Raw genomic sequence first — 21,232 nt, forward strand, 5'->3', positions numbered from 1 at the left:
ATTAAGTACATTATTTTCATTTATATTTTTTATATTTAAATACTATTTTCGTAAAATATATACTATAATTTATTAAATTAAATATGTTATTTTTTAAAATTAAACAATTTAAAATTTTTGGGAATAAAAAATGCATTTTAATAAATATTTTGTAAAATTAAAATATATTAAAATATAAAAATATTTAATTCAAAATTATATTTTTTTAAACATATGTAAATAAGTATCTAACTTAAGCAAACAGGCATTTTGAATACAAGTAAATACGTGATTAGTACCCACCGAATAAATAGCTTTCTTGAGTTAACTAAAATTTTTTTATTTCAATATAATTTTTTCTTCAGTCCAATTGTTAATTGTAATTTCCCACTCGACAATATAACTGTTACATGTTATGTAACAGTTATATTATCGAGTGAGAAATTACAACGAAAAGTTATAAAACTGTTATTTGGTGTTCGCTGGATGATGAAAATGAGCGATCAATGTCCAGCCGAATTAGATTCGCGGCTGATTTTGGTTCATCATACACTCCTAATTTTCTCGTTTGAACTCGCAATAACGTTTCTAAGTGCAACTAGTGCGCAATTAAAACGCAAAAAAAAATACACACCGACTAATGAAAACGAGTCGTTAAGATTCGTCGAATCTCCGCGAGATAAGCAAGGTGGCGAAAAGTATGTGCCGAAGATGTAACCTGTTGCTCTCAAAACAAAGTATCGCGTAATTAATTATCCTCTTTACTAACATACTCGTACGGGACGGGCCCCGCAAAGCCCTGATCCTGTCTCGCGCTTCATTTTTTGTGGTCCTTCGACGGGTGAATCCTTCAACAACAGTATGGTATAGCGCGTCACATCAATCAGACCGTTTTAGCGGCACGTTTCTAGCGCTGGACACGACGTAGGATCACGTAAGATTCCTCGGGATGCTTGGATTTTCAAAATTCCAGCTTGGAAAAAATCTACTCGTGTTTGGCGGTAAAAACGCGCGCGCCGAGAACGCGGTGCGTTTTGTCCTAATTCGAGAATGTACGACGAACAAAATGAATTCGACACGGAAAATGTGATCCGTAGCGAAATTTTTTTTTGCCCTTTTGTTCTCTTATTTTCCTTGGAAATTTCTCCGTTGAGACTCGTACGCCTGTATGCATGTCTGCTCGTGTACGTATGAGTGTCATCATCCTCGACCGGGGAATCGAGGTGGTCGCTAAATTATATAAATTTGTATGATTAAACTTGCGAGGTGAAAAAGATAGTGTATGCGAGGGGGAGGGAACTTTGCGAGTTCCCGCGCGTCGCCCACGTGTCATGCGAATTGTCAAGTTAACGTCACGTGGCGCGAACTGTCAAGTTGACGTCACGTGGCGCGAACTGTCAAGTTAACGCCACGTGGCGCGCCACATGGCAAACGTCAAACGTGACATTATACGAATAACCAAGAGAGAAGACGCCGAAAAATGACGCCATTGCACATCGTCCTTTTAATACTTTAAGCTCCGAACATGTAACGTCGCATTTTGGCGCGATAACGAATTACAAAAACCGAATAGTGGTGTACCTTTTAGAATAGCGATTCTACAAATCGCGCTCTCGTCGAAAAACGGAACCTCGAACAATACGATGTCGCTGAACCTTCCATCTCCGAATTATATGGATGAAATATTTAAGGACGAACGCGATCTCGTGTCCGAAAATATGCGATCAAGATTTTTGTAATCGACTCAATTTATTTAGATGAGAGTGCGTGCGTGTGATTATGACAGTGAAAGAGAGAGAGAGAGAGAGAGAGCTCTTTTTATTGCACATAAATATCATACGTACATTTATACGAATTATAGATTGTATTTGTATAATTTTCGAAAGCCACTCCTTGGTCGTAAATGTCTGTTATCGATGAATTTGGTTAATTCGAAAAATCATTTATCAAGCGTGAAATCAGAAGAAGATATTAGATGTTTAAGACATGTCTACGACATGTACAATTTTTTGCAATATTTTTTATAATATTTTTTCTTATTTTCGATGCGTGTGAGATGTAGTTGTCACTAATTTTGCCTACTTTCTTTTGAATTTTCCGCGGAAAAATATGATTCCTAAATCGCTAGCTTCTTGGATCTTCGACAGGAAATCTAGATCCGTCTATTCCGTAATCGGGAGAGGAGAGGAGAGACATTCTGTTATAGTTTGTGATGTCGAATCTATCTATCATCAATACTATCTAGTCAGAATCGTTTTATAATGTTGCTCGATAATTCATAAAACAGTTTTAATGACCGGATCTCAACGAAAACCTGGCATTCTTTTATGGCAAACGAATTCGGAAATCAGCGACATAGTTGGCAGGATGATATAATTTGTAATGTTTTTTTTTCGTGAGAAACTGCAATTGGAAAAAATGTGCGCGCGATACAATAATGAAAAGATTCATTGTCAAATAATTCTAGTCTTTAAAATATGCATATATTATTAAAATTGTGTGTGTATGTAGGCTGTGTGAGACTTGAAGTTTATAGAAATTAAATCTCTAATCATTCAAGGAAGTTCTTAAGAGGATTAGAAGCGAAATGAATTTTCCAGCATAATTCTCACAAAAACCATTACGAATTATTAGCAATGTTGCCAATTATAGGTCCACTCCTTTCTTGGAGCGATCCTGCTACTTTGCTTGGTACAATCAAATTTGCTACAACCCAGCAAACACCAAGTAACATTTATATAACTGTTATTTGGTGTTTGCTGGGAAGGGTGATATGAAAGGAGTGATATTAATTACACCGTAATCTTGACGATTCCATTCCGCGGGGATAAATTCTTACGTTTCGATAACACTTGTCGCGATGGAAAGGGGAAAAAGAGCGTAAAAGTAAAATAAAATAAAATAAATAAAAAAAAAAAAGGAAAGCGAAGGCAAAGAGAAAAATGGCGAAATTTCCTGATTGCGAGCGATTTCAACTAAAGTGTAATTATTTGATTAATTCTCACGGCCAAAGAGAGGTAACTCATTGAAAGGGAAAAAAAAGTGTGGCTCGTTTATTGTTTTTTTTTTCACCATGACATATTTCAGAGCGGCAAGTACGCTAATAGCGGTATAATAACAATAGCATGTGTGGGTGTAAATGCGTTTAGGGTGCATGAGTACTCGAGAAGCGAGCAAGTGAATGAATTTGCCGTACGAATCGCTTATATCGATCGAAAAAGACGAAAAAAAAAAAAGAAAAAAGAAAAAGAATCTACCGGTTAACGGAAATATGTTTGCGTTTGTTGCTAAGCGAGAGAGAAACAAAAAAGTATACATTTATTACATTTGTGTATTGCGGGCGCAAAGGCAGAATGGCGTGAAAAAGATGTTAAGTATCAGGTTCTATTTCAGATTCTCTTCTGTAGGTTTCATTAAAGTGCATTTCTTGTATGTTATTACAGTATTACAGTAGAACATAAGAAAAATAAACGAACGCAATAGTAAGATGCATTTGTCTGTTTATTTGTATGCTCTCTCGAAAGAGGTATATATATATATATATATATATATATATATATATATATATATATATATATATATATATAGGGTGTTTCAGACCACCCGTACCATCTATTTACACTAGAAAAATGGTTATTTCAAACAAGTAAAAACATTTTCTTTATAAATCGGGTACGCTCTATCAATTAGTGATATTTTCAACTTCTGGTTCCGGCCGGAAATAGGCGATTCAGACCGGAAGTGCATTTTTTTAAATGGAACCCCCTATTTAATTATTTTAATAAATTATTTTTCCATGAAGTACTTTTCGAGTTACGAGGCTTGAAATCATTTCTTAATTTTACATAAATCATAAAATATCTTGTAAAATATTCACTTTTCGATTATCTTACCTTAATACTTTTACGTACAAAATAATGAGAGGAAACAATTGATGTAAAGAAAACACACAGTTGTTTCTAAGAAAAAATATGTAATTTGCAATTAACAATTCCATATTTTTTCTTGAAATTTTCTTTTGAAATAACCACTTCTCTAGTTTTTAAGTGGGTAGTACGGGTGGTCTGAAATTGTAACCCTGTATATTATATATATGTTATATAACATATATAATATTATATATTATATATATAACAATAATATATTTACTTTTTAATCATTCTTCCACTCTATGTATTTTACACGAAATAAAAAAGTGCAATAGAGACAATAAATATATCAATGAAAAATAAATAAATATATTTATATATAATTATTAAATATATCAATGAAAAATAAATAATCCCTAAATAAATGTCAAATAGCATACATTAAAAAAAATCATTACTATTAAAAAAAAGTCTAATAAATCTCTGATTGCCCGCGCCATGTTGTTGACACAAGGTACCTTCTGAAGCCCGATTGGTTGTATGCTTATCACTTGAAGATAGTCACGGGTCAATAATACCTACACGCATCGCGTCTAGTGATTTCTACATCATGACTGTCGATTGAAACAAATATTTATAAAATTGGCATATTCAGAAATGAGGAAATTACTTAATTTCTAAGAAGAATATTGTTGATTTATGACTTAACATATTAAATATATTTAATAATAAATTTATTTAATATATCTATTTAATATATTTAATAATAATTTATTTAATTTATTAAATATATTTAATAATAAATTTATCCATGAACCGAATAAAGGAGTAGATAGCTTAATACGATCTGAAAAAAGCCACGAAGTGATAGATGGGAGAATCTCCGTCTCTCTTCAACGAAAGACGTAGTAAAGGAAAGAGAGACCGTCATCGTTTCCTCTCCTTTTTCTTCACTCAAGCGTCGCCGGCGAAATATTATCGCGGAAACCGCTCTGTTTATCGCCACATCTACATCTTATTCTGGCTATCAGCTCGTTACTGGCTATCTTATCGTTTGAGATACTTCGCCGACATAAAGAAGCACATATCACCTATACATATATATATGTCAGTCGCACACACGGCACGTCAGCAGTTTTTCTGATTTTGATTAGACGTGATTCAGCAGTTGAATCTTTTTATTCTTGCATAATCGCGCAGTCTATCGCGAATCGTCCATCCGTCAAGGTCTCGAGCGTTCAGGAATATTCGCAAAATGACGATCAAGGCGGTCTGTGTTCTTCAGGGCGAATCCGTTAAGGGAACCGTGCACTTCGAGCAAGCGGTAAAATCTCATCTAGAGAAAAGACTTCCGAATCTAATTTTTATGTTTTTCCAGTAAATCACTTATTCGTTCCAGGCTCGAAAGATTCTTGCCTTTTACGCGATGCAAAAAAATAGTACTTTGTATTTAATATATCTGAAATTTTTTAAATAAATTTTTTGTATAAATTACATCTGTATCTTATCAAATAGTTTATGTATTTTCTGATTTATGTTTTCTGAAAACGATGATGTTTATGAGAAATTAATATCATATAATGCTTAATTATAATCTTTAATTTTTGTTTGTATTGAAAAATAATATTTTTCTGATAATATTTTTAATTTTTATTTTATAGTAAATTTAATTTGTATATTGCAGGATGGTTCAAGTACGGTGAAAGTGACTGGAGAAGTTTCTGGCTTACAGAAAGGCTTGCATGGCTTTCATGTTCATGAATTTGGCGATAACACTAATGGTATATTAGAATCAAATACACATAAGAATATTCAGATAGCATGTATTTTTTTATATCATTTTAATTATTTTATATAATTATCTGGTAGAATCAAATAATACAGTCTTTAAATTTGTAATTTCTCAAAAAAATATTGATTATAATTTATAATTTCAAATTAATATTTGTCACATTTTTAATTCTTTGCTCTAAATTCTAATCTCTAAATTCTAAATAAAATTCTAATGTTCTAAATTTTGATATTCTATTCCAAATATTAGCAGAATTCTCTTTTTTTCTTTGATAAAAATTGATTTTTTTTATTTTAATTTTTTTGTACTGTGCTGTATGTGTTACATTTTGCATACTGTGTTATATTTTGCAAAATATATAATTTGATATATTTTAATGGATATTTTTTGCTTTATAAATTTGCAAGAATAAGCAAAATACAAAGTAAGAGAAAAATAATTAAAGATAGAAGTACTGATTCTGATTCTTTATTCTTCAAAATTGTATATATTATTATTCCTTTTTCAATCAAAATATAAATATAAAAATGTGTCAGATATAGTGAATTTGTGCACTCTTATACATTGGTGGAATAAACATATTATGTAACGATTCGTAAAAACTGTGAAGTGCTAAAGGTTATCTTATTTGCATTTATAATTTCTTACAATAGTGTCTTTGAGAATTCTGGAACTTATTTTAATAAATTATTTCTACCTCTTGTAAGAGAGAGAAGGAGAGAGAGATAACAATAACAAATTAATTATGAAAAAAATATATGTGATATCAATGTGATTCTATATTTACTTCTTGATAGAGACAGAGGATAGAGATTATATGTGATATCTAACATAACTGTATTACTGTGATTTATTTGTAATTTTTTAAAATAAATATTAGATTGACTTTCTTCTATTCCATTTCAACAATATTAATTTTTAATGCCAGATATATTGTTTCAATATTAGATTAACATGTTAAATTGCATTTCATGCTAAATAATAATTATCATGACCTTGAAATTTAATAATGTTTTAAACATGTTTTCTCAATGACTTATTTAAATCATAATTTATTTTCATTATTTACCTGAAAATTTGTAAAGTGCTTATTTTTCTTATAATTTTTTTATCCTTCAATAAAGATTTGAGGCTTGCAAATACATTAAAATATATTTCAAAAGTCAAGTTATAGTGTGTAAGATGTATGATCATGTTTTTCCGCAGGTTGTACTAGTGCAGGTGCTCACTTCAATCCTTTGGGAAAGGAGCATGGCGGTCCAAAGGATTCTGTGCGCCACATTGGAGATTTAGGAAACGTGGAAGCTGGTGCAGATGGTGTTGCAAAGGTCAACATCACTGACTCCCAGATTCAGCTCAGTGGACCGCATAGTGTTGTTGGACGAACTGTTGTGGTATGTATTAGTTTTAAATTTCGTCTTCTCTTTTTCACTTACATTATCTCATGATTTTTGCCTTTATATTGTTTCCATTCTCATAGAAAATCTGTACAATATAGATTTACCCTTTACCAAGTTGTAATATAAGAATTATCTGAATGTGCTCTGAGTATGCTTTATTAATGCTAAATTTTATTGATAGATTTTTTTTTATTTAAGAATATTTTTTATTTAATAAGAAATGTAGAGTCATTACAAAGTGAGTGTTTTGATGATTTCATCAGAGATATTAGCACAATAATATCTTGATAATAACACTAAAGAAAATTGTGCAATATTTTATTTAGATGTAAGACAGCTAAATTATATTTTTAATAATATTATTTATATTATTTAATTATTATAATATTATATATTATTTATATATTATTATTTATATATTATTATAATATTATTTATATTATTATAATATTATTAAATATATTTAAATTATATATATTTCTAATCTTCAGGTTCACGCTGATCCGGATGATTTGGGAGCGGGTGGCCACGAGCTCTCGAAAACGACCGGTAATGCTGGCGCTCGTCTCGCTTGCGGCGTCATCGGCATCACGAAGTAAATGCGCCTACATGATTTATGCGAGCGATTGATGGATGGAGGTCAGACTCTAGTAGAGGCATATTATTTTCTTATCGTTCGGTTTTGATGTATTTAGCCGTATTATTCAAACATGTTACTTTTTGTTTTCCTCTGTTATATTAAACACAATAGAAGTTATCAGTTCTTCCCAAGTACGGAAATAAAAGCCAGAGAGCTTCAACTTACATATATATGTCATATCTTGTTGTATATTAAATAAGAATATAAATACAACTGTAGAACACATTCCTCTGCAATATATTATATTTATAAATATATTTATTTTCTTAATTACTTTAGAAAGTCAATAATATGCTGTTTGGATGCGCCTTGTGTGTATTTATCGATGTGGCTCGTGTCTATTTACTTGCGTATGCGCCAAAGTGTGCAATCTTAAATGAAAATTCGGAAATGATTCTTTCCGAATTGACCCTAAATTACGAATCTTATCTGATCTTATCGTAGCATCGATGATAATACTTTATCGATCGGTGACGCGTTTAAAAGTCGTATGTGGAAAGTGGCGGATACATATTAATTTCAGTCTTCGCAATAAGTAAGTCGCAAAATTCGCAAATATGTCCTCGATAGGTCGAGAAAATGAACCGAGACTCAGTATCTTCGATGATTACTACGATGACAGCAGTTCAGGAGAAACTGAGGGAGAGGAGTACGTATTTAAATAAATCCATTTCTTCCATTTTTTGTTTAAGCTATAACTAATAAATATGCATAATTCTTACATAATGATCTAGGAAATGTGTACTTTTACTGTGATTAAAATGGCTCGAAAAATTTATTAACACAGAATTATTCAAGAATATTGAAAAAATGAATCCTAATAAATTTTAATTAGAAAAAATGATTAGATGATAGTAACTAGTATTAGAAGGTACAGGCTTTGGATCTCACTTTTCAGTTTGCAGAAGGATGTTCCGCCATGGGATATGTTCAAATCCTTCCCCTCTCAAATAGAAAGTGGATCCGTGCGGAATAATCAATTTTTCGAGGTTGTCATTTGTATTATAAAAGTGCTAATTTATGGATTGCTATTTGTTATCGTTTTATGCAGTGGTATCGCGGCTAAAACTGCTATCTTATTTGCAACCTCGCAGTTGCAGAAGAATCAATCGTGGCCCATTTGCAGTTATTCAGGTAGACTTACAATTTTTATTATTATAATTAAAGAATTTATAGACGATCATGATGAAAAAATTTCAAGATTTTAAAAATTTATACTTCTTAACAAACGCTTTAATATTTCTAAGGTTTTAAAAATATAAATTTATATTGATAAAATTTATATTAAAATTATAAAGAGTATAAATTTTGAAATTTGTTAATTATGGCAATTAAATTTTGATTATGAGAAATTTTTAAATTAGATATAAAATTGTTATTAAATTTGAATAAAAAAACTAAATAAAAATTATGTAAATAAAATATATAATTATTGAAAAATATTAATTATTTAAAGAAGTACGTTTAATTTTATATAAATACTATTTACATAAAATTCAAAAAATAATTCTATTGTGATATTAAAAGGTATGACACACTATTGGGAGTTATCTCTCTTATCATTAATTTATCATATTACTGTACAATGTTATATCAACTCTATCTATCCTTCCATATTCAAGTAAATTCGTCTTTATCGCATACATAATATATTTTTTGTAAAATTTGTAAATTTCTCAGAACGGAAAGGATATGAGGTCTTGAATGAAATTAAACATACGGAGGACGGCCGCTTAGGATGGACTTGGTGCCTGATTTTTATATTTCTCGTACCGGAATGCATCGGTGTATTAAACGCTTTATGGCATTATTTATTCAAGAGGAAACCGAGAATGCCGAAAAAGCGATATATTCTCTTCACGATCGTGATAGACACTCTCCATACGATCGGTTTGGTTCTGTTAACTTTTATCATCCTGCCGGAAATTGGAGCGGTGCAAGGCGCCACTATTTTTTGCTGTTTGTGTTTTATACCAGGATTGTTAAGTAAGTTTGTGTGAGATAATAAAGACTGATTAATCTATTATTAGTATAAATTTAAATGTGACAATTATCTATTTTTTTAAATTAAATTAATTGAATTAATTTAATCTCAGATTAAGTTAATTCAATTTAAAATTATATAATTATATTAATAATTAGACTAGATTGATTATTATAATGCTAGAGTTATATTTATAAGTAAAATTATTATAAATTATAAAATTATATTAAAATTATATTAAAATTTAATTTTATATTAATTTTAATTATATTAAAATTATTATATTATATTATATTAAATTTATAAAATTATAAATATATTTATAAGTAAAATTATTATAAAATATATTTATTATATCGTTTGTAATCGACCCGAAATAGTCGGGAATAGATTCACACCTTTATTTCTGTTGAATTTGCATTGTTAATAATATTTTGCAGATTTACTCTCGCGAGATGAGAAGGATCGAAATTTATGGACGAACAAAGCAAGATTATTCAAAATCTTTGATGCACTGGCGTTGGTCTCACAAATTAGCGGGATATTCTTGCCCATTCTGATCCAATATGACGTTAACAAAACATCGACGTGGATCTTTCCCATCGCTCTCATATTGTGCTCGATTCGTTGGTGGAGCAATTTTGTGTTCTTTCGTAATAATGTTGGTATGTATGAATTTTATATAATGATACATTATTGTTTCAGAGGTAAAACTTTGGAAAAGCAGAGAAAAATAATTTTTTTTTTACAATTTTAAATGATTATTTGAAATACATTAACATATTTCAATAAAATAATACGTGATTTTTTGCATTAAAAAAAATTGATACAGTGTATTTAGAACTGGACATGTAATTTCTTAGCAAATTTTCTTGTAGGTCTGATGCGATTCTTATCCTCTGTGAAGGAGGATCTTCAGCCGAGTCAGCACATTGTGCAAGGATTCGCGTCCTTTTGCAGAATAATCATTTTTATCATCGGTGCTTTCGTCGTTAATGTATGCCAAGAGGTAGATGCCAAGAGCTTCTTTTTACCCAGATTCAATGAAGCGTATAATGTTAATTTAATTGCGCTTAAGGATGTATCGCAGGAAGAACATTTTTTGACTGAAAACTTTATGCCTCTCTACGTCTTTGCGGTACAAGCTGTCTGTGCCATGACAATGTATCAAGCTTGTAAGTCTATAGGCAAATTTGTCAAGAAAAAATCGTACAAATTTTAATAACATTTAAAAATCCGAAAAGTAAAATATATATATTTACTTTAAAACTAGAAATTATCATCTTCTTTTATTTTGTTTTACTAGATATTTTTAGATATTTTAAATTAATGTGCTTTTTCTTCACATTTGGAAGGCTTTTCTGAAATCCTTAAATAATTAAAAAAAAATGATTGCAGGTAAATTCGCCTACAGGACCCATATGTACCAGTTTGGCTTCGCTTTTCCAATAAGCTTGGCTGGTCTAGGAACAGTATGCTTAATCATGGCTCTTTACGACATCAGGAACAAGAATGTCTGCGCCTTTTATGGTACATTTATAGACTACTTTTTCTTCAAAGAATTCTTGTTGAAAGATTGGAGCGCATTTGTCTCCAATTGGTATACTTGGTGTTGGCTGATATGGTTGATGTCGCAAATATGGATCACGAGACACTTGTGGACTACCGAGAATGAAAGACTGGCGTTAGCGGAAAGAATCTTCTCCACCATTACTTACGATTCTCTTATGATCGATCAATGTTTAGCCTTGAACAAAAAAACACAAAATGAGGATGCTGATGAGGACGATGAGGAGAAAAACAAAGACACCGAAATTCCAGTACGGAATTAAACGATTTGTCTATCTATTATCGCAATCGTTTTTTATTATAATATTAATTTATAATAAAAAACAATTTTAAAAAAATAAATAATATTCATTATAATCAATCTTGGAATTTCAGAATGATGATGATTTCAAAATAGAAGCTACCGATATCAGTTTAGACATTGGAAAGCTCGAGCAGGACTTAAATAGAGAAGATCTAAACACAAATAAACGCAAGGATCGTATCTCAAAGATTTATGCGTGCGCTACGATGTGGCATGAAGAGAGAAACGAGATGAATCATTTGATAAGCAGTATCCTGCGATTGGACAGGGATCAATGTGCAATGCGCGAGACGCAGAGACATTACAAGGTTCGAATCGAGGACTATTATGAGTTGGAAAGTAAGTCATGTTCATATAAGAAATATTGCAATTAAAATATACATGCACAATAATAAATAATAAATCAGAAATTTTGTTTGAACGATGGATACTAAGTGAATAATCGAATCTATTTGCATTTAATTTTGATTTAGTATTTTTTTGAATAAAAGAAACTAACGTTAACTGCTTACAATAATTTAATTCTTCTTCTATTTTACAAATGTCTTTTTTTACTTTTAGTTGATATTTGTGTATTATTTTTTGCAGCGCACATTTTCTTCGACGACGCTTTTTGCTGCATGCACGGCTGCATTGATCCATGCAATCACGATGAGAATGAGACACAAGTCAATCAATATGTGATAACGCTGGTGGAAACAATTCAAAAGAATGTGGAGGATTTGAGAATGCATTATACACCGCCCATTAAATATCCGACGCCTTATGGAGGTCGTCTTGCGTGGACGTTACCTGGAAAAACTCAATTGATAGTTCATTTGAAGGATAACAATAAGATCAGGCACAGAAAACGATGGAGTCAGGTATTTGAGCGTGAAAATAAATATATCGATAAATAAAATGCATCAAGAAATAAGTAAATGCTTTTTTAATATAATTTTTGTTCCTTAGAAAAAAGATGAAAGATGTTCCAAAAAATCTATAATAAAAATTTATATTATTAATAAAATAATAAAAAAATTTAATAAAAAATTTATATTATTAAAATTTATATTAGTTAAAATTATTTAAATTAATTAAAATTAATAAAAAGATTTATATTATTAAAATTTATATTATTAATAAAAATTTACCTGTGATTCAAGAGATGCTTTGTACACCTATAATGTTTCCAGGTGATGTACATGTATTATCTTCTGGGCTATCGCTTGATGGGTCTCTCGATCGACGTAGATCGGAAAGAGATCATCGCTGAGAATACATACATTCTCACGTTGGATGGAGATATCGACTTCCGACCTACCGCTGTCAAGATTCTGGTGGACCTGATGAAAAAGGATAAGGATCTTGGTGCCGCATGTGGCCGAATACATCCAGTCGGATCAGGTGTGTAGAGTGAAATATGTGCAAACATGAGCTCTTATTGTGCGATTGGAATATTCTTTATGAAAGATTCTAGTCCACGTGACAAAAAAAATTGCTTCAGACTCAAGTGTCTTATATCGTTTTGAACAGGTCCAATAATCTGGTTCCAAAAGTTCGAATACGCCATCGGCCATTGGCTGCAAAAATCCACAGAGCACACGATCGGTTGCGTTCTGTGCAGCCCCGGCTGTTTTTCGCTCTTCCGAGCGAAGGCGTTGATGCAACATAACGTGATGGCGAAATATGCCACTAAATCGACCGAAGCCAGACATTACATTCAATATGATCAAGGTGAGGACCGATGGCTCTGTACATTGCTTCTCCAAGTGGGTTCCCGGGTAAGTTGGATTAAATCAACTGAGAAAGATACAATGCTAGACAATATGATACTATTTAAAAAATTACTTCTCTTAAAAAAAAACTATTAATATTTTATTAATATTTTATATTAATATTTTATATTAAACTATTGATACTATTTAAAAAATTACTTCTCTTCTATTCTACTTCTCTAGGTCGAATATTCAGCGGCGAGTGACGCGTATACTCACGCACCGGAAATCTTCAGAGATTTGTTTATACAACGTCGTAGGTGGATTCCCTCCACTGTCGCAAATATATTTGATTTATTGATGACCGCCCAACAGACGAGAGAGGTCAACAACGACATTTCATGGCTGTACATCGCTTATCAATGGGTCCTAATGGGTGTGTTTTCAATATGTGTCTTATATCAGACAATATTAATTGGATTCTATTAAATTATAAATTAAATCGATTATTTTTTTAAGGGAGTACAATCCTAGGACCAGGAACGATATTTCTGATGATGGTCGGCGCATTTGTTGCCGCATTTCGTATCGATAACTGGACCAGTTTCTGGTACAATCTGATCCCAATCGGCGTGTTCATCGGAGTCTGCTTCACTTGTAAGGAACGCGTGCAGGTATACGATTCAAATAATACTCTGCTACTGAGGAAGTATATAGAATAGAAGCTTCAAAGATATTTGAAAAGAATGGAAAAATATATTTTTTTTATTATTTTATTAGGCTAACTGATAATTACTAGATGGACAATTGTATTGTATAATTAATAAAATACGATTTTGCGCAGTTAATAGTAGCTGAGATCATCAGTGCCATGTACGGGCTAGTGATGGTGATTGTTCTGGTGGGAATTATGTTACAAATTGCCGAGGATGGATGGTTAGCACCCAGCAGCATTCTCTTCTTTATTGTCGCGTGTCAAATGATAGTGGCTGGCTTGTTACATCCCCAGGAAGCAACTTGTCTATTGTGTGGCATTATCTATTACATCACAGTGCCCTCCATGTACATGTTGCTGACCGTCTTTTCCGTTTTCAATGTACATAACGTTACATGGGGTACGCGAGACTCGAAGAAGGCGAGTGTTGTAAGTGTCTGCTGTTTGTCAACCTCGAGTTACTCCAGAATGAAGACTGTATACAGGGTGTTTCAGACCACCCGTACTACTCATTTAAAAACTAGAGAAGTTGTTATTTCAAAAAAGTAAAAACATTTTCTTTATAAATCGAGTGCGCTCTATCGAATGGTGATATTTTCAACTTCTGGTTCCAGCCGGAAATAAGCCATTCAGACCGGAAGTGCATTTTTTAAAATGGAACCCCCTATTTTTCATTGCATATTCTTGTAGCTTACCTCGAGAGCTTTCCAAAATACTATAATAAATTATTTTTTCATGAAGTACTTTTCGAGTTATGAGGCTTGAAATCATTTCTTAATTTTACATAAACAATAAAATATCTTGTAAAATATTCACTTTTTGATTATCTTACCTTAATACTTTTATGTACAAAATAATGAGAGGAATCAATTGGTGTAAAGAAAACATACAGTTGTTTTTAAGAAAAAATATGGAATTGTTAATTGTAAATTACATATTTGGTCTGAAACACCCTGTATATCATAAATAATAGTTAGTAGACTTACTTTTTCAAGATATATTTTTCTTTCTTCTTTTCTTCATTTAGATTATACATATTTTGTAAATTTCTTTTGAAGAATTTAGTCTTACTGAGTTTATAAATTTCTATTTCTAAACTATAAAGCCTTTTATAAAATTGCTTGATAAAATGTTCTGAAAAATAATCGTGTTACAATTAATATAATGAATTAATATAATGAAAAAAAATGGAAAAGCCTCAAGAGGAGCAGAAATCTACGAGAATTGGCAATCTGTCCAAGTTCATAATGAGATCAGGAAACAGGCAAGATGGGAATCAAAAAGGCTCGTTCGAATTTTCTTTAGGAGATATTTTTAAATGCGTCTGTTGCATTCATTCGGGAATAAGTTACGAAGAGAAGCGGTTGAACGAGATCAACGAGTCCTTGCAACAAATAAATAAGCATCTGAGCCTATTAGACAGGTTTGAAATTATCATTTTACTTACAATTATGAAACTCAGTCCAGAGTTATTTTTTTTTTGTACAAGATGTAAATGAAATCTTATTGAGATTTCTCTCTTCTCTTATATCTTTATTAATATTAAATTTTCTTGATCACTAAAAGATTTGAATTGTTTAAATAATTGATTTACTGATTTTATAGGACTTGTACAGATTTAATAATTATTGATCAATTCCAGTCAACTACATGCAACGAAAATGGAGGCAAACAATGCTGCTCAATCATCTTCCAATGCTAATATATACACAAAATCATATTTTCCAATGGAAGAGATAATAGAAGAGGAAGTACCCGAGGGAATCGAGCTACAAATGAGCGATAAGAGCGATCATGAGAACGAAACCTACAAGGATTCTGACGACGACGAAAGCGATGTTCTGACACAGGTGTCGGGGGTCTCTAGTCATGATCGTTCTTCCAACTTCCTCATCAGTCCTTACTGGCTCCAGGACGAAAGAATGCGAAAGGGTGAGGTAGATTTTCTATCGAATTTTGAGGAGGAATTCTGGAAGGATTTGATTGCGAAATATTTGCGACCCATTGAAAGCGACGAAGAGAGTGAGGTACAGATATAATTTTTATCTTAAAAAAAAAAGAAAAAAAAATTAAGCCAAATGAAAACAATTAATAGGAATTCATTTACAACATCCAATAGAATATATATTTAAGGAACATAACTTTAGTTTGAAGATTGTGTTCATTTTGGGATGTGCAAAAAGGATATCTATCTTTGTATTTTAAAATTGTTTATATGCTTAATGAGATAATAACAGAAACAACAGAAAAGTACATAAGACGTGCAAAATTTTTTGTTTCACAATATTACTAGATTGATTTTGTTCTTGCTAGTATATATATTATAAAATAATATTAAACTGCTATTAAACGATTTATTTTCTCTCTCATCATGTCTTATTTTTTAATTAAATTGTTTTAGAATAAAATAGCTCAGGAACTGATAAACTGTCGCGATGCATATCTATCAAAGTTCTTCATGATAAATGCTCTGTTCGTGTTGATCGTATTCCTTATGCAATTGAATAAAAGTATATTGTATTTGCAATGGCCACTGGCAATGAAGTACAATATCACATTTGTTGCAAAAGGAGATGAATATGAGGTAAATATTTCTATAACAATCAACATATTATTATCAGTCCTCATTAACAATGTTATACATTTCTTATATCTAACGATATTACACAAATCTTAATTTAACATTTATTATTGATATTGTAATAATTAAGATTGTAAAATTTACGCAAAAATATGTTACTAAAAGTACATAACTTGTAAGATCCGTTTTAAAGAAAAATTATATATTTTTTCCTTTCTGAACTTTTTAATTACAGACTAAGTAATTCTTAATTGTTACGCATTTTTTATGACATATATTTCAATTATATATTTCAGGTGCACATGGGAAAAGAATATTTAAAACTCGAGCCGATTGGATGCTTATTTATTGTTGCGTTCATCAGCATATTGGGTATCCAGTTTTTCGCTATGCTATTTCACCGATTCGACACATTTGCCCATATGCTCGCTAGTACGAGGCTTCCTTTCTGCTCTAAGGTAATATGTTTTTAAAAAATAGTTTATCTATAAAATGCTTCTTTTTCCTCAAATGTTATTTTCTCCTCAAATTTTGAAAAAATCAAATTAAACTCTTTACGACTATTTTTTAAAAATATCATTAAAGAAATATCATTAAAGAAATTTTCAGAAATACAAAATAGATTTATCTTAAGAGAAATATAAGAGATATAGAATATTTTTCAGAGAATTAATTTAAATAGGAAATGTTTGCTTTCTACAAAAATATATAATATAATTCTCTTTTTTTTTCTTTGATTTATTTTCTCAGATAACTTCCTCAGAAGATAGCATTTTCGGGAGAGATGCTGATAAAATAGCACAAGGACTTCAACATATGGCAGACGATGATCTAATTTTTGAATTTAGACGAAGTACCTTGACGTCTCCTGGCAGACGAAGGACTATATCTGAGTTAACGAAAAAAGGGCCATCGCATGGGCCGTTGAGAATGCTAGGAAACTTTGAAAAGCTATTTCGACGAAAGCTTCGTAATCCAAATGCATCGGGTATAGTTTTTTTTTTAAGATTCTTGTTTTATTTTTATACGCTTAATTTTTTTTAAATTAGATAATGTAAGGGTGTTCACAGCGCTTAATTATAAAAAACAAATAAAAAATTATCAAAGTTGAGAAGATACAAAAAATAAAATTTCGCAAAATAAAAATCGAAAAACTTTATATTTAATTATCTCATATATACATAATGTATATATAATGCATACACACACACACACGTACGCACGCACGCACATACATATGTACATATGCTACAGGCATTCCTATGTAACACAAATTCTTATGTAATATATACTTTTGTCACATTTATTACTTTTATAAGTTACTTTTTGCTCAAAACTTTGTTTATTTCGCAGGTTTGACGCGACACATGTCCAGACGAATGTCAAAAGGTGCATTTGACGCCTTTGAGCGGAGACGTTCATCTATTCTAGCAGAAAGAAGAAGGACACAGACTCAGAAACCGTATGATATTTATGATGATGCTAATGATTTAAGAAGGCATTCGAATCATATCTTTAATAATCTACAACCAAGACACTCGAACTCCAGTCAATTTCAATATGATAATCGGGGATTTAAACCGGACGAGAATATATGAGACATGCTAAAAATTAATTTAATTTAGTGACATACAGTGTAGACAAAGTTCATAATTTCTCAATTTGTCTAATAACTTATAATTTCCTTTATAACGTTTTGTAACATTATAAAGTTTTGTAATTGACATTTAAAATATATTGTTTTCCACATTTTTCTCTTGCAGGTCAAAAGAATTCTCAAACCTAAGTGAAAAAGTTTAGACTCTAAGCAGAAAGAATATAAAATTTAAGCTTTCAACAATCGCCAACAATTTTAATGCCTCTTGTGACCTTTGTGCCCTCGAGATCCTGACGATTTCCCATTTTTAGAACTCGGAGGAATGACAATACGACCGGCAGCTATTTCATCTCGATCGGCGGACTCCTCGATCTGTTTCTGAGCATCGAGGAAGAACATGAGATCTCGGATTTGTTCCTTCAAATCAGTGAGCTCGGCTTCCTTAGTCACTTTTAATTCAGAAAATTCATCCTGCAATTTCTTGTACTTTGTTTGCCACGAAGTCTGATTCAGTTGCAGAGCTTTTCTCAGGTCTTTCTCTTCGGTTAATTCCGCTTGTACTTGCGTTAACTTGTTAGTGGAGTGCTGTAAACGCTTCTCCAGTGTCTGCTTGTCGCGATTGAGCGTCGCAAATTGCTTCTGATAAAATAAAGACATTTTCTTTGTGTGATCAATCAAGCTAACAAAGAACAAGAGAAAGGAAAAAAAAAGAATAAGAAGAAAATATGAAAAAAATAAGATTTTACCAGATTTTAACGATTATCTACCTTGAACTGCGAGTTTTCCTCGAGCACCTCCCCCAACTTATCCCTCAGCTCGCTAATATCCGCCATGTAACGTTGTTCCGAACGACTCAGCCTCTCTTCAAAGTATTGCCGTTGTGTTTCCAACTGCGATGTTAATAAATATGTAAACTCCAGCTGCACAGAATCAACCTTCTCCTCTACAGCAGCACCCTCGCTCTTGGCTGCGGAATGACCACCCTCCACCATTTTGCCATCTTTGTCCTGCAGCAGTCGGTGCACAAAATTGTCACCTACGTAATCCCAGACGCGATTATTACCCAGTTGCATCGCATAGCAATGGTGTGTATCGCGATAATGTTCAAACGCATGACCCTGATGATAACGCGAGCAACCCACGTGGCCGCAAATCAAACAAATCCACAAGGCGTCATTGCTGGCACCTGCAACTGAAGGAATTCATACAAAATCACATCTTTAATAAGCTTCAATTTGATAGGAATTTCAAATAATCATTCTTATTATAATCAAAGAAATAAAATATTAATATAATATAAAATAATATAATATAATATAAAATAAATATAATATTATTTTAAAATATAATATAAAATAAAATAATATAAAATAAAGAGTTTTGAAAGAGAAATATAAAGTAATTTTTTAAAGAATTACATATCTTGTCAAGCCCTGTGAGAAGAGATTTGAATTCCAAATTTGAAACAATTAAGCGAATTATGCTTACCACATTCCATGCAATGGCTATCAGCCAATGGTTCAGGCGTTTGTGCGTATCGACAAATCGGACAGGATGTGTCGCCCCATTTTACTAGACAGCTGGAATGGAAGGTATGATTGCACAATATTGTGAGAATTCCGTCCACGCTCTCATCCATCCTTTCCAGACAAACAGGACACGATGGTAATTCTGTGTGGCCACTTAGGGGCAATCCATTATCTCCTACTTCGACTCTAGACACAAATACCATGTGGCAAACCACCTCTGGTTCCAGGGAATTGTAAGGAGCGCCATTGAAGGTTTCATAGAACTCACTTGCTGCACTCTAAAACGCATTTTATCAAATTTTGCATATAATTTCTAATTAATTCTTCGCATTCAATTTCTTTTTCACAATCTCTCTTATTTTATTTCATATGTAAAAGCGAATTTTCTGAAGAGCCAAAAGTACATTAATACAAATTTTTATTTACTCACTGATGATCTAAAAGTAATGAGAGCCATGTATTGATTAGGACTGCCATCTCTAAGGATTCTAAAATGTTGTATGTTCTGATGACAAGCTGCTGTGAAAGTTAGAAGGTCATGGCAAGTCATTGTCGCTGGTACTGAGAGAATACAGATGGTGTGACTGCGATCCGCAGCACGGTGCATCTCAGTCAGCTCACTACAATCAAATAAAAGAAGAAATTAAATAATAAACAAATTGTAATATTAGAAGAATTAATTAAATTATATATTAAATTATATATAAATCATACAAACAATAATATATAATTAAATGATTCAGTAGAATAAAGAATGACTTACTCTTCCTTAAAAAGGTGAAGAATGCCTTTTGTAACTTCGACAAAGGGATTTCCAGAGATAAAACTTATTTGATCCGGGGAAGTGCTGGAAGTAGCGCAATTAATTTCTCCCGGACCAGCAGCATGATTAGAATTTCCAAATGTTGCCTCCTCAGAATTAGATCTTGAGGATGAGTGCGACTTGCTTGTGCTTTGACTTGATAACAATGGGGATGTATTTTCTGTTACATTTGTATAAGTTTCCACACTGATATCCCTCGATTCTCTGCAACCTCTCATTTTTCTTGCAGCCATAGTACCTACAATAAAACAAAACTTTAAGCTAAAATTTAACTTTTAACTGAAATTCTTTTATCCATAATTTATAATTATTAATTATTAACTTATAATTGTTATAGTCAAGTCTGTATAATTATTTGTCAAAGAAAATTAATAAAATCAAGGAAATTAATGAAGTTGGAGCCATTTAATTTTGACAAATAAGAATGTCCTGATTTGTACGATGTTAAAATATCACAAAAATACATGCGCCAAAAACTACTTGTCGCGATAAATTTAAATGGCAAGGATATACTTACGCTCACTAGTAGTCTCTTCCAATTCCGGATCACAAATCTCGATGCGAATAACGCATAAGGATACCAGGACAGCGGACGAATTCATGCCACATAATCAAATTATGACATATTACACAAAACATTTCCCATTCCTTGTTTTGTTCCTGCAAGTGTCGTCGCCATACTGGCTCTCTCGATCTGCAAAATTCAAAAATTCCTTGCATGTGACACACATACACATCACACACACATACACA

At 31.7% G+C, this 21,232-nt stretch overlaps 3 protein-coding genes across 3 annotated transcripts; 2 read left to right on the forward strand and 1 right to left on the reverse strand.

Moving 5' to 3' along the window:
* Positions 1–4,859: 4,859 nt before the first annotated feature.
* On the forward strand, positions 4,860–7,844 carry LOC105249710 (superoxide dismutase [Cu-Zn]). Its single transcript, XM_011255377.3, has 4 exons — positions 4,860–5,172; positions 5,533–5,629; positions 6,847–7,034; positions 7,532–7,844. The coding sequence occupies exons 1-4, from the start codon at positions 5,104–5,106 to the stop codon at positions 7,637–7,639; spliced, it is 462 nt and encodes a 153-aa protein (XP_011253679.1). The 5' UTR covers positions 4,860–5,103; the 3' UTR covers positions 7,640–7,844.
* Positions 7,845–7,930: 86 nt separating this feature from the next.
* On the forward strand, positions 7,931–18,254 carry LOC105249711 (chitin synthase chs-2). Its single transcript, XM_011255378.3, has 19 exons — positions 7,931–8,329; positions 8,579–8,814; positions 9,361–9,666; positions 10,105–10,329; positions 10,543–10,839; positions 11,063–11,484; positions 11,609–11,876; positions 12,126–12,400; positions 12,713–12,923; positions 13,053–13,300; positions 13,478–13,670; positions 13,754–13,908; positions 14,079–14,378; positions 15,146–15,372; positions 15,592–15,976; positions 16,351–16,533; positions 16,827–16,988; positions 17,281–17,518; positions 17,884–18,254. The coding sequence occupies exons 1-19, from the start codon at positions 8,238–8,240 to the stop codon at positions 18,126–18,128; spliced, it is 4,668 nt and encodes a 1,555-aa protein (XP_011253680.2). The 5' UTR covers positions 7,931–8,237; the 3' UTR covers positions 18,129–18,254.
* LOC105249712 (BRCA1-associated protein) lies at positions 18,131–21,191 on the reverse strand. Its single transcript, XM_011255379.3, has 6 exons — positions 20,997–21,191; positions 20,420–20,717; positions 20,087–20,276; positions 19,616–19,934; positions 18,895–19,319; positions 18,131–18,766 (listed from the first exon to the last, which is right to left on the reverse strand). Exons 1-6 carry the CDS (start codon positions 21,079–21,081, stop codon positions 18,383–18,385), a joined length of 1,701 nt encoding a protein of 566 aa, XP_011253681.1. The 5' UTR covers positions 21,082–21,191; the 3' UTR covers positions 18,131–18,382.
* Positions 21,192–21,232: the final 41 nt, after the last annotated feature.

The sequence above is a fragment of the Camponotus floridanus genome, unplaced genomic scaffold (genome assembly GCF_003227725.1).
Source record: "Camponotus floridanus strain SB8 unplaced genomic scaffold, Cflo_v7.5 scaffold127, whole genome shotgun sequence".
Classification (NCBI taxonomy): Eukaryota; Metazoa; Arthropoda; class Insecta; order Hymenoptera; family Formicidae; genus Camponotus; species Camponotus floridanus.